Below are 13,842 nucleotides of genomic sequence, written 5' to 3'. Positions count from 1 at the left end.
CATCTTCAACAATACCTTCTATTCTGTATCACACTCATTCATATAACACATCAAATGTGAAACAATAGTCTGTGTGCTGGGGAAAGCATGGGTATTTCAGTAACATAGACTCAACAAATCTCGTTTACTTAACGTAGTGAGTTTCAACACTGAAACAGGGATCACAAGTCAGAAACTAAAAGTACACAAATAGCTGCGACAAACACACATGGCTGAGAAAATAACAGGGTTAGAAAACGGTACCAAGACTATACGCTCTGACCGGATTGTTTGGACCTCGGATTCTCAAATTCCACAGTTGAAATCTCACACAGCGCCACTCCCCCTCCCTTCCCCGCGCCTTTTTCCTGACAGTTCCAGGAATATGAAACTTAGCCCACCTTCACCCGGCTAAAACCCAGTCCCGAATGAACGCCAAAAAAGACAAAACTAAACCCACTGGCTTCACAGACTAAGCGGCACAATCTCAAGAACCGTCAAGATGCAGTGAACAGATCAGAGGGAAGGACTTTCGGCTGGGAATAGTTTTGGGGCCGCGAAGGCATCTGGGAAATGTAGTCTGGGGCAGGCTAAAACCAACGGCCTTGGAAAAATTCTTCTGAGAAACAAACTGCGCTCCCGAGCCCCGAACGCCATCCTCAGGTGTGGTGGCTTTTTCACGGACAGCCTCCATGGAAAAGGATACGCGTCGTGACACGCAGCTGTGAGTTATTCCCGCTGTGGTTTATTCCCACTGTGGGCAAGCAGGAAAGGCCACGCCCCCAAGGGCCGCCCCGCCCCCCGCCGTCCGAGGCGCAGAGGACTCTGGGAAGTGTTGTCCCGCGTCTAACGGACCGAGGGAGGCTCGCCCGCGCCGGCCCACAGCCAGCGCTGACCGGAGCGGCGCCTCCCGTCATCCGGCGCCCAGCCGTGCCACTGGGGCGGCGCTGAGGTGTGGAACCAGGGCCTGCGTTCGCGGGTTCGGGGTGAGTCGCCGGGCAGCCGCGACCGATCGCCGGCCTTTTTGTGCGGGGCGCGAGTCGGGGCCTGCAGACCTGGTGGCCGTGCGGGTTGGAGGATGGCCGGGCCCAGCCGGGCACGTCGTAGCCGGCGAGTCCCGGAGGCCGAGTTGCTGGAGCGAGAGGCGCCTCGTGTCTTGTCCTCGCCACACATTTGTAGTCGGTTGTGGTGGTTGGGGTCGCGTGTGGACGTGGACTTGGGGGGATGCGCTGTTCCGTTCTGGGTTCCGTGCGAACGCGAGTGGAGTCGGGAGGGAGGGAGAAGCTCGGAGGATGGAAGGTAGAGAGGACCCTTGTGTGCGGAGATCGCGAAACGTACCGGGGTTTTCTTGGGATAGGAACATTGGCAAGGTTTGTATGTTGCGGCATCAATAGCCCTAACTCTTAATCTGGATATTTGGTTATTTTAAAATTTATTTTCGTGTATCTAGCGACGTTGCTTTGTGTGCAGCCCCAGCCTTAAATGATGAAGTATAGGAAAATACTCAGAGAACACAAAAATCATTCATAAATCTACCAGCCCTGTCAAAATGTGCTCCTCATCTTTTCACTCCTCCCTCAGAATACATATTCATGTAGTCATGAATATATATGTGTGTGTAGCGTAAAGTGTACGGTCAGTTACCTCAGTTACTATGTTTGTCTTTTAACAAGACACGTTATTTTCCATTTAAGCAGTTATAAATCCTTGCCATCACTTAAAAGTTTTTCATGGCATACATTTACATATTCTTATAATACGCTTCTTTCCAAAGTTCTGACGTTATTACAGTGTATTTATGTGCAGTTATTTGACACATGTTGCAATGCACTTCCCTACCTTTTAATTTTTATCTAGGCCTCTTAGAAGTGAAACTGATAGATTCGAATGTGTGTTCTTATTAAGCACTTTGTAAATCTGTCCAGTTATTATGATAATAATACTAATTTTTAACCCAGGATCTATACCACTCAAAGATCCTGAATAAGTATTTGCATCATTAATATAAGTAATCTTTAATTACCTCATATGTAAAATAATTTGTTTTTCTTTTTGGGTCACACCCGGCAATGCTCAGGGTTGACTCCTGGCTTTGCACTCAGTATTTACACCTTGGCGTTGCTCAGGGGACCATATGGGATGCTGGGAATTGAACCCAGGTTGGCCGTGTGCAAGGCAAACACCCAACCCACTGTGCTATTGCTCCAGCCCCTGTAAAATAAATTTTAATTTTAATTTGAGGTGGTTTGATAAGTGTTGAGGCCCCACGTTTAAAAAACCTTGGGAGTCAGAGATGTAGCTCAGTGAGAGAACATTAGCATTTCATATATTAGGCCCTGCAGTCTATCACAAAAAATAAAAAAAATCTTTTTTGTGGACTACCTGTTTTCAAAAGTGGTTTTCTGTTTTCCTTTTTCCTCACAGAATTCTTTATATGTTAAGGATTCACTTACTCATCCTCCAACTGACTGCTGAATGCTTTCTTGTCTATATGAAAGGAACAATTCCAGATGCTTTAGATAGAACTTAGAACACAAGGGACATCGAGCTATCATGATCCTTACACTGTTGTGGGCCAGATAACAAATAAGGTAAGTACCCAATATAACACATGTTAATAATGAAAAAATACTAAGAGGAAAAGTAATTAGGCAGATACGTAGAATTAGTGATGAGTTGGGATAGTATTTTAGGTGTTAATATATGAAGGATGTAAAGGAACTAATTATACATGTAACTGAGAGGAGGTTATAGCAACAGTTGTAAAGGCCCTGAAGGGGAATCATGAATGTTATAAAAAAAAAAAAAAGAGGCTGGTGTGGCTGAAATATGTTAAATGAAAGGGAGAAAAATGTGAGATTATTCTTGTGTAGAAAGGTAAGTGAAAGCAAAGAAGAAAAACAGGGCAGACTTTATTAATGATTTCGCCTTTATTCTTTTGTTTTGTTTTGTGTTGGGGCCAAACCTATGATGTTCAGGGCTTAATCCTGGCTCTGCACTCAGAGATCACCCCTAGCAGGGTGCAGGGAACCATTTAGGGTACCAGGGATTGAACTTGGGTTGGACTGCATGCAAGGCAAACCCTCTACCCATTGTACTATCACTCTGGCCCATTGGCCTTTATTCTGAACGAGATTGAAAACTTGGAGAATTTTGAATCTGGAACTGATAATTGCTTAGAATTTAATAGATTTGCTCTATTTTGCTGAGAGAATAATGTGAGGAAGAAAGGACAAAGGGCAGAAACAGACAATTAAGAAACTATTGCAATAGTTTAAGGAAAAGATGGTGCTGGTCTAGGCCAGAGTAGTAAATTTTACTAAAACAATATGATATACTGGATATAATTTAATGGTAGAATTGGTACAGTTTGTGTTAGAATTGACAAAGAATGTAAGAATGACAATAACTTTTTTTAAAATCCGAGCTTCTTAAAATACGGCTTTATATTCACTGAGAAGGAAAATAAGAAAAATAGACTTGGAATGTAGTGAAATCTGTGAAGTGTGAGATGCCAATTAAATTTCAAATGGAGATGTTAAGTTGGCAGTGAGATTTATAAGTTTGAAGTTTAAAAATAAAAAATCTAGACTGGAGACATAAGTTCAGAAGTTATAAGCATAGAGGTGATATTTAAAGCAGTAAACTGGATAAAATCGATGAAGGGGCTGGAGCAATAGCACAGCGGGTAGGGCGTTTGCCTTGCACGCGGACGACCCGGGTTCGATTCCCAGCATCCCATATGGTCCCCTGAGCACCACCAGGAGTGATTCCTGAGTGCAGAGCCAGGAGTAACCCCTGTGCATCGCCGGGTGTGACCCAAAAAGCAAAAAAATAAATAAATAAATAAAATAAAATCGATGAAGAAGGTAACTGGAATAGGAGTAAGGATAAATATGGGCCAGAGGGATAGTATATCAGGTAGAGCCCTTGCCTTGTATGCAGCCAACCTGGGTTCCAATCACTGGCACCTGATATGGTCCCCTGAACCCAGCATCCCTGAGTGCAAAGCTAGAAGTAATCCCTAAGCATTGCAGAGTGAGGCCCAAAATCAAAACAAGACTAAAAATATAAATAAGGTAGAATTAAAGGACATATTTCTGGGTTACAAAGTCTGGGAAATGAGTACAAATCAGCAACAATGACTTAAAGAACTTTACTTGAAGGGGGTAGAGGAAAACTAGATAAATGTCATATCCTGGAAATCAAGGGAAGAATATGTTTTAATAAGTAGTATCAGATATGACAGTAATTGAGGACACTGAGAGAGGACCTTTGAATATAGCAGCAGGAATATAATTGGTGATTTTGAAGAACTGTTTCAGTGGAGTATGGGCCAAAGAGAATTGGAGAATTAAAATTAAAAAGACTAGCTATAGTTTTGGGTTTTTTTTTTTCTGTATGTAAAGAGTAAAATGAAAATGACATAGTGAACAGAATTGATGTACTTAATAAGTACCACATACTGATTGAAATGATTCCATAAAGAAACTTTATATAAGGGTGAGAGTAGAAACTATTACAGACATGTTCTTAATTGGTATGAAAAGGAATGGAGATACATTGTAAGGACTGAATGCACGCGTTGCATGTAGGAGGCCTGGGTTCAATGCAAGTTGGACCCTTTATTTGGTGTGGCCCAAGTAAAAGCCCTCTCTCCATTTTATATAGATTCATCTATTTATATATCAAATATTACAATTTTGAGGAAAGAGGAGACAAATAAGAAATTCCTTAGTACAAAACCCTTGATACAGAGAATAGATTAAAGAAACATAGATATATAGGCAGCTTTGAAAACCCACTTGATGTTAGTATTTGTTAATTTAAAGTAAGTCTCATACTCAGGGTTATTTTATTTTTCTCCTGCCACAGCGTCAGACAAGGCAGGGGAAAGCTTGATTGAAATAAAATGGTTTCATGAAGTAAGAATAATGTAAAAGAGAGGGAATATAAGATAGCAGGAATTAATTATATTGGCTGACTCTGAAGTTTTGTCCAGCTAAGTAGAGAAGTGAGAATAGGAAGAAGGGTAGAGGAGTGGTGGAAAATTGGTTGAGTAAAGAAATGAAAGTACCTGATGGGGTTGAAAGATTCTTCAGTCGAAATACTTGAGAAGTAAGATGGAGAGGTAGAAGTAGATGTTTTCTTTCCATTGCCAGCACTGTAGTACTGTTGTCCTGTTGTTCATGGATTTGCTCAAGCGGGCACTAGTAATGTCTCCATTTTGAGACCTGTTGTTACTGTTTTTGGCATATCGAATATGCCACAGGTAGCTTGCCAGGCTCTTCCGTGATCCATTGCTAGATGGTTCCAAAATAGAATATCTCTCCTTACAACCATAGCAGTTTTAGAAAATGTGAATATTAGTTGTTCTAGTTGGATCTAACTAGTGCTTATTGCTATTGGCATTATCTTTTTTTTTTTTTTTTTTTTGCTGGGCTACTGCCACATTCTGTGGCTACTCCTATCTCTGTAGTCATTTGAGTCCCTGAATTATTGGCGCTTGAATCCAGGCCTTCTGTGTACAAAACATGCACTTCATCTCTTTCTCTGAACCTACCCTCCTGCCCCTATATCCAGGTATTTTTTTTCTTTTTCTGGTGAGCACAATTAGGAAATATCACTGTATCACTGTCATCCCGTTGTTCGTTGATTTACTCGAGCGGGCACCAGTATCATTTCCTGTGCTCATACTGCCATTTCCAATGCTAAAAAATTATTATTATTATTATTATTATAGCACTTTTACTTTCATTTTTGTCTTTTGCTTATGGATTTATATGTTTATCTAAATAAGATAATTACAGAGCAATATTAGCAAAACAACAATATTCCTACTGCTAATATTTTAACATTTCTTTTTAATTTGGTCCTAAAGGCACACCCCTCTAGGTACAAACTCATTATTGTGCTTAAAATAACTAGGGACCAGAGAGATAGTACACTGAGTAGTGCCTTGGCCTTATATGTGGCTGACCCAGGTTTAATCCCTGGCTCATCATATGGTGTCCTAAGTCCACCAGGAATGATCCCTAAGCACAGAGCCAGGAGTAAGCTCAGAAGCAAGACCAGGTTTGGCCCAAAAACAAACCAAAGAATATGGGGTGCCAGAGATCAAACCCGGGTTGACTGTGTGCAAATCAAGTGCACTGCCCGCTGTACTGTTACTCTGGTTCCCTAATTTGACTTTTTTTTTCTTTTTTGGGGTCACACCCAGTGATGCACAGGGGTTACTCCTGGCTTTGCACTCAGGAATTACTCCTGGCAGTGCTTGGGGGACCATATGGAATGCTGGGAATCAAACCCGGGTCGGCCGTGTGCATTGGCATTTATAAGGACAGAAAAGATACTGATCGAGTAGAAAATAGAGCTGATTAGCAATCAGGAGATAATTTATAGGTAGGGGAAAATGATATGCTGTGACTTTCAAGGAAGCAAATACTGTGGGTTTTTTGTTGTTTTAAGCCATGTTGTCATATATGGTCCATTCTACCCTTTAAACGCATACTATTCACAAGTATGTGTTTAAAGGGTAGAATGGACCATATATGAATACTTGTGAAATGACCTGGAATCTGAGAATATATGGCAGTAGAACACTAGAAGGTAGTGGGGAAAATATGCATTTCTCCACTGTGGAGCCAATTTCCAATGTGTAAGTTAACTCCAGTTATCTAGAGAATTTTTCTGGGAAATTTGGCTTAGACACTCAGAGATTTGGCTTTGTTTTTTGACAAAATTTGGGTTTTGGAAAACAGATGATGATAATGGCAATAATGGCCAAGTTGTTAGGTATGAACATTAACTGTTTGACAGTTAACTGTATGAGAGTTCTTTTTAGGAGGAAGTTATATACTCATTTATAAATTGAATAGATCAGTTTACTTCACATTAAGCTGTTTGCAAAAAAGAGGGAAATGGCGAAATGGCATTTGTTGTGAATGGAGTCATCTAGTCTGAATTTTTATTTTTAAAGTATTTCTCCAGTTATTTCTGCTTAGTTTTTAATTGTTCTAATATTTTAAGATTCTGGTCACCACTTAAAATATGTTTTCTTTTGTTGTAATTGTTGGATTTGGTTTTTTGTTTGTTTTTTCGCCCACGAAGCAATTCTGAGGCACCAGGTGGATGTCTTAACAGTTCAACTCAATGTAGACATTGCTTGCGTATAAAATCAGATTCCACAGATTAACACTGCTCCCCACCCTCATTTTAGACAATAGTCACAGTCCAGATTTAAACATTGAGCTTCTGTCCAACTGACTATAGAGCAGAGAGTTGAATGACCTCCTGTCTGAAATTGATCAACTTTGCTGGAACAACTAACAGAACTCAGAAACGTTTTACTCTGTAAACTACCAGATTATTATAAAAGGCTATGAAATAGATAAGAACAAGGTATGAGGAGAATGCATGGAAGCTCCACATTTGCCACTCCCTCTTAATCTCCACGTGTTCACTAGCATGAAAGCATTCTTACCTACATTCTTTGGGCTTTTGTGGAGACATAAGTACATAGGTATAATTGATTAAATCATTGATCATTGGCTCCATCTCCACTCTTTTTCCTCTGTGGAGATCAGGGGATGGGACTTAAAGCACAAGCAAACCCTGCGCTCACATAATTGACTCCACCAGTAACCAGTCTTTGTCCTCAGAGGATTGAATTTTTGTTTTATGGGGTTCACATAGCTGTGCTCCGGGTTCACTTGGGACTGTATAGGGTCCTGGGGAATCAGAGTAGGTCAGCCATGTGCTTGGGTTGAGAAATTGGTCTGCCATGTCGGCTGTGACCTCTAAAGATAGACTTTTTTTTTCTTTTTGGGTCACACCTGGCAATGCACAGGTGTTACTCCTGGCACTTCACTCAGGAATTACTCCTGGCAGTGCTCAGGGGACCATATGGGATGCTGGGAATCGAACCCAGGTCGGCCACATGCAAGGCAAACGCCCTACCCACTGTGCTATCGCTCCAGCCCTAAAGATAGACTTTTAAGTGTAAAATAAATAAAGACTTTTGATCTAGGGTTCGGTACTAATCAGAAATATTCTGTAAAATTTCCACCTATTGGCCTAAGACATAGTAGAGAAGGTCAGGTGCTTGCTTTGCATGAGGCTGATGTGGATTTGATCCCTAGCACCCTGTATGGTCCCCCTTAGCCTGCCAGGAGTGATCCCTAAGGGCAGAGCCAGGAGTAAGTAAGCCCTCAGTGCAGGATATGGCACAGAAAATAAAATCTGACCTGCTCTAGTTTGAATCTCTAGCATCACATCTGATCCCTGAGCATTAGAATAACTCCTGAACACTGCCTGACTCCAATGCCCACTTCCCGCAACAAAAAATAAGGCCAGAGAGATAGTACAGGGGTTAAGGTATATACCTTGGATAGAGCCAACCCCTGTTTGATTCAAGCACTGTAGGGTTTGCAAGAATTGTTGGGGGGAAACCCTGGAGGCCTCTGAGCACCATAGGAGATGACTATGGAGGCCCACAAGCATCACTTGTCTCTCCTGGTTAATCTGGCACTACAGAACTTGAGTCCCATGGCCTTGTTGGACCCTCATATTGAAACACTTGAGTGGTAGGCTAAGAAGCTAAGATTGCAGGACAAGTCTCTAGGCTTTTTGAATATTGCATGGGAGGCAAGATTGTAGCCAGGGAAATAGAAGGCTAGGGTTGCATGCTTTATATTAGGAGACCTGGGTTTGGTCCTGAACACTGCATAGTTCCTCTCAGCACAGAGTTAGAATATCCCCAGGCACCACTAGGTTTGACAGTCCCCAACCAAAAGAAGAAAAACTTAGATAAAAACAAAATGAAGATAGATAATCTATTAGAAGCTGCCTTTGTATATAGGAAATGCTAAAAGAAGTTCTTTAGACTGAATATGATAGCAATAGGATTTGAATCCACACACAAATAAAAAGCATTGAAATGAAAATATATGAAGGTATTAATTATTTTCCTATTTTTATTGCTCTAAAAAAATCTAAAGAAAATATTATGGTTTTTACAGCCTAGGTAATAGTGAAATGTATGACCATAGTACATAGAAGGTATTTAAAATATATTATTGAAGGTATGTGTATTGCAGGTGGAGCAGTAGGTAGACTTAGATTAATATGAAATATATACTGTAAAGCCTAAGGAAACCAAAACTTTTTTCAAAAGTGGTGTATATAAAACTTAAATGAAGATATAATACAATGTGTTTAATTCAAACAAGCCAAGGCAGAAAAGGGTTGCTGAATATAAGAAACAGAACAAATGAAGCATATAGAAACACTAAAAACAGTAGATATTAGGCCAGTCATTTGATAGCTATTGTAAATGTCACATCCTCAATAAAGATGGAGTTTGTCACATTGGATAAAGAGCCTCTAAATGTTATTTAATAAAAATCCATTTTTATTTTATTTTTTGGCTTTTGGGCCATACCTGGTTATGCCTAAATCTGCACTCAGGCGTTGTTCCTTGTGGGGCTTTCGAGACAGAAAAGAAAAGAAGATGGAAGAGTGAAAAGAAAAGGAAATGTCAGGAAACTATGGGATGAGTCTAACAAGAACAATATCCAAATTATAGGAGTCCCTAAGGGAAGAAGAGAAGATAAACTATTGGTCAAAGAATTTATAGCTGAGAACTTCCCCAGTCTAAGGCTTGATTCACACTACAGGTCAGAGAATTCCAAACAGAGTAAACTTGAATAGAAAAACTCTAAAACACACTGTAATAAAATTGACAAAAGCCAAAGATAGAATTCTGAAAGCAGCATGATCAAAGGAATTTACATGTCAAGGATACCATATAGGGTGCATTCTCTATCTTGAGGTTCATCCATATCTCAACCTGAGATGCTCAGTTCCTTTCTTTTATTTTATGGGACTTTATCTGGAGATTTACCCTAATCTCATCTGACATGTACTGTGCACTTTTTTCTCCATCAGGAGAAGCCTGTGTTCTCTCCTGAACACCACACCCTAATCAGACATACACAGACACACACACTTTATCTCTTTTTTTCCCTTCTCCCTTTCTTTTTTCTCCTCTCTCATTTATTTTAATAAAGCTATTTTATTTTGCACACTCACAGAAAGGATTCCACATAAGGTTCACAGCTTCTCTGTCAAATGAAGCTCACATGATCATACAAGTTATCCTTACACCTATCTCTGGTATGAATATTATTGGTCTTTCTGATTGATCCTCCTATAATTTTGTTACAGGGAGATCTTTACTTTGTAGGTACAGGTTTCTGAACCCACAAAGGAAATCTGTCTAATGGTTTTATTCTTTTCCCCAGCTTTTTCTCAGGTCCTGTGCATTCCCAAAAGGAAGAGGAAATGACTAAGTCCCAGGTAAATTTAATTTAATTTAATTTTTAAAAATTACTTTTTGGTTTTTGGGCCACATCTGGCAATGCTTAGGGGGTTACCCCTGGATTTGTGGACAGAATTACTCCTGGTGGGGCTCAGGGAACCATATGGGATGAACCCAGGTCGACTGTGTGCAAGACAAGCAGTTCTAGGTAAATTTTAAATAGCATATTTGTTCCTTGACTTACTCTACTGCACAGCCTCAGGGTATTACAGTATCTTATATAGCATATTGAAAATCCTTCAGAGACTTAAAACATTTTTTTTCATTTTATTGATTTTATTTTTTTAATTGAATTACCATGAATTACAAAGTCACAGAGATATTTATGATTGCATTTCAGGCATATATTGTTCCAACAACAATCCCTCCACTAATGTCCCCAATTTTTCTCTTACTCTCCAACCTGTGACAGGCGCTTTTCTTTCTCCTTCCCATTTTTCTAGTTTTCCCTTCCCTAACTTATTCCCCTCATCCCTGCCCCAATATCAAGCTTCGTACTGAAGACTAGTTTTCCTGCTCATTATTTCTATTGCCATTAGGCATTTGATATTCCCCTACAAAGTGTCTTTATATATTCCACATATCAGAGAGATCTTTCTGAGTCTGCTCCTCTCCCTCTGACTCATTTCATTCAACATGATACTCTCCATGACCTTATCTTTTCCTAAGGCTGTATAGTAGTCCTTTGTTCCATAGTTTTTTACTGAGTCATATATTCATGGGCATTTGGGTTGTTTCCATATTTTGTCTATTGTATATGATGCTGCAAAGAACATAGGAGTGCAGCATTATTTTCCGATTTGTGTTTGGGCCCTTGGGGTATTCTCAGGAATGGAATTGCTGGGTGATATGGAAGCTCAATTCCTAGTTTTTTGAGCAGTGTCCATATTGTCTTCCAAAAAGTCTGGACCAGTTGAATTCCCAGCGGCAGTGAATGAGGGTTCCTTTTTCCTAATATCCTCCCCAATCTTGGTTGTTGTAAAACATGTTTTTTAAATAGAGTTGGAAGATTAACAATAAAAATAAAATATGTGCTACAGCTGTGTATGAATTCAGAGATTAAGGGTGAGCCTTAAATTTGAATTTTGTTATTATAAGAAAACCTGCGATAGCACAGCGGATAGGGTGTTTGCCTTGCACGTGGCCAACTTGGGTTTGATTCCTCTGTCCCTCTCTGAGAGCCCGGCAAACTACCGAGAATATCCCGCCTGCACGGCAGAGCCTGGCAGGCTACCCATGGCATATTCAATATGCCAAAAACAGTAACAAGTCTTACAATGGAGACGTTACTGGTGCCTGCTTGAGCAAATCAATGAGCAACGGGATGACAGTGATGACAGTGAAGAAAACCTGAGCATAAATTTGTTACATAATTTGCATTGTACATAAAAGGCATAGTGAACATTTTTCTTATCTAAGTTTTTAGCTTTCTGTTGGCATGTAGATCATTGAATTCATTATTGCTTAGTTTCTTGTAGTTGATAAATCAAATTTTCTTACAGTCTACTTTGATCAAGGATGAAATGAATATATATTAAAATAGTCCAACATTAAAAAGAGAATAGATGAAGATAGAAAAGGGTATGTTCTATGTATTTTAATGTGATGGAACTCTACACAACAATAAAAAATACTAACAAATTAGTGGGCCAAAGCAATAATATATCAGGTAGGGCGCTTGCCTTGCGCGCAACTGACCCAAGTTTTGTAAAAAACTAAAGCTTGCCGAGGAGCGCGCGCACTCTTGGGCTCTCCGGGCGGCTCTGTCTCACCACCCACGTTCGGTGCCCCGGACCCGCTGTGTGTGCTGTCGGTCAGGGGCAGGCGACGAAAGGAAGCAGGCCAAACTGGTTGCTTGATCAGTTTATTTCATTCTCTCTCTCTGCTTCTCTCCCATCTCTGGATCTCTCTCTGGATCTGTGGATCTGGCCCCCCAACCCACTCTTACAGCCTAGTTAAATCTCCCCAGCATGAGGGTATTGGGGTCTACACATAGGTGTAGTCACCATCAATAGGGTTGAGGTTCCTTTTCCTTAGGGGATGCTTCTCCTAGGACTTAATTTTCTTTCAGCAGGAGGATCCACCCAAGGGTGGAGTCCCATGAGTATGTTTCTCCTCTCTTCAGCCAGCAAACATATAAGAATTCATAATATTAATAATTTTGTATGAACACAATAAGAAATGCATTAAAGCTTATAGAATTGTTCTCCAGGGGCCATCTCGATCTCAGACTACAGTACTCAGGCCAGATCAGTCTTTCCTATTCCTAGCAGGGTCCTAGTCTCATCATTACTTTTGGATCATGACAGCATTTGTCTATGATCAAGCTCTTAACTTATAGTTAAGAATTAGGCACTTTGGCCAGGCCTATCTCGATGCCAGGGTAGCACACAACTCACCGCTTGCCCTGGATCTGTCCCGTCCCTCGTCGAGACCCTGCTTTTGGGGTGCTAGGAACTGAGGGCAACTGAGGCTTAAGTGGAGAAAGCAGATGCCCAGGAGGGAATAATATTCGAAGCCAATTAATTCCCAAGTTACAAAAACATAATATTGTCTTCTTGTGTCTATACAAAAAAGACATTGCTTTAAAGTAAATTATTCAAAAGGCATAAAGAGGGGAGAAAGGCAATGTTATAATATTCAGTGTCCTAGGAAGGTCTGACCTTACAAATTAGCAGAGTCAGATTAAGGGAAAGCCTCGGATTAACTGTTTTGGGGAAGAGAGCATAGAGAAGTGATTATAGCTAAACAAAGGGATGGGAGAGATTCGGGAACACCTTGATGGGTGTGACTGGGGTAAGCCTAAACTCCGGGAAAAACCAGGACAAGCTACTCATGGCAAGGAGGGAGAGGACAAAGTAATGTCATCCTACAAAGTTTGATCTCTGGCATCTCATTTGGTCCCCTGAACACGACCAGGAGTGATTACTGAGTGCAGAGTCAGGAATAACATCTGAGTTTCAGCAGATGTGGCCCCAAAACAACTAGCAAGTTTGGGGCAGGATTTTGGCTCAGTGGAAGACTGTTTGCCTTCCTTGTGTGAGGTTCTGGGTTTGATCCCTAGAACTATCAAGACAAACAGAAAACAGTACTGCAACTCAAACAACAGGGATGTCTCCTTTTTTTCCCAAATAGTAAGCTGATTATGGTACATATCCCAGCTCAATCATGGTTTCCAAGCAGCTCTTCATTTTTACTGATTTCCTTTGGATCTTTTTGCCTATGTATCTCCTCTGAGTCCCTGTCATGGTTTTCAGTTACTGGCTATAATTTACCGCACAGCCCCTGGTTTCACCTTGCTCTCCAAGGGCACTATCATTTTCTTCTCAATTCTCATGCTACTTGGGAACCGAAGCTACTTAAGTCGTAGAGGAAAAATATCACATAATTTTTTGTTTCTTTCCATATTAAGTTTTAATTTGAAAATACTTCAGAGAACAGAGTGTATAGGAAAATAAAATTAAATAAACAAGTTTCTTCAC

The 13,842-nt window shown here is 40.5% G+C and overlaps 1 protein-coding gene across 3 annotated transcripts in view; it reads left to right on the top strand.

Moving 5' to 3' along the window:
- The first annotated feature begins 787 nt into the window (after window positions 1-787).
- The window catches only part of LOC129406756 (zinc finger protein 569), a 32,617-nt gene continuing 19,562 nt past the window's right edge, over window positions 788-13,842 (top strand). Inside the window, exons 1-3 of one of the 3 annotated variants that reach the window (XM_055145118.1) lie at window positions 788-965; window positions 2,404-2,570; window positions 10,284-10,338. In XM_055145118.1, coding sequence (XP_055001093.1) covers window positions 10,324-10,338 — 15 coding nt within the window. In that variant the 5' untranslated portion in view covers window positions 788-965; window positions 2,404-2,570; window positions 10,284-10,323. The remainder of the gene's footprint in view (window positions 966-2,403; window positions 2,571-10,283; window positions 10,339-13,842) is intronic. The other 2 variants (XM_055145120.1, XM_055145119.1) reach the window with 2 other exon arrangements.

Source organism: Sorex araneus, chromosome 8, assembly GCF_027595985.1.
Source record: "Sorex araneus isolate mSorAra2 chromosome 8, mSorAra2.pri, whole genome shotgun sequence".
Taxonomy (NCBI): domain Eukaryota; kingdom Metazoa; phylum Chordata; class Mammalia; order Eulipotyphla; family Soricidae; genus Sorex; species Sorex araneus.
This window is presented reverse-complemented; position numbering and strand designations above follow the sequence as displayed.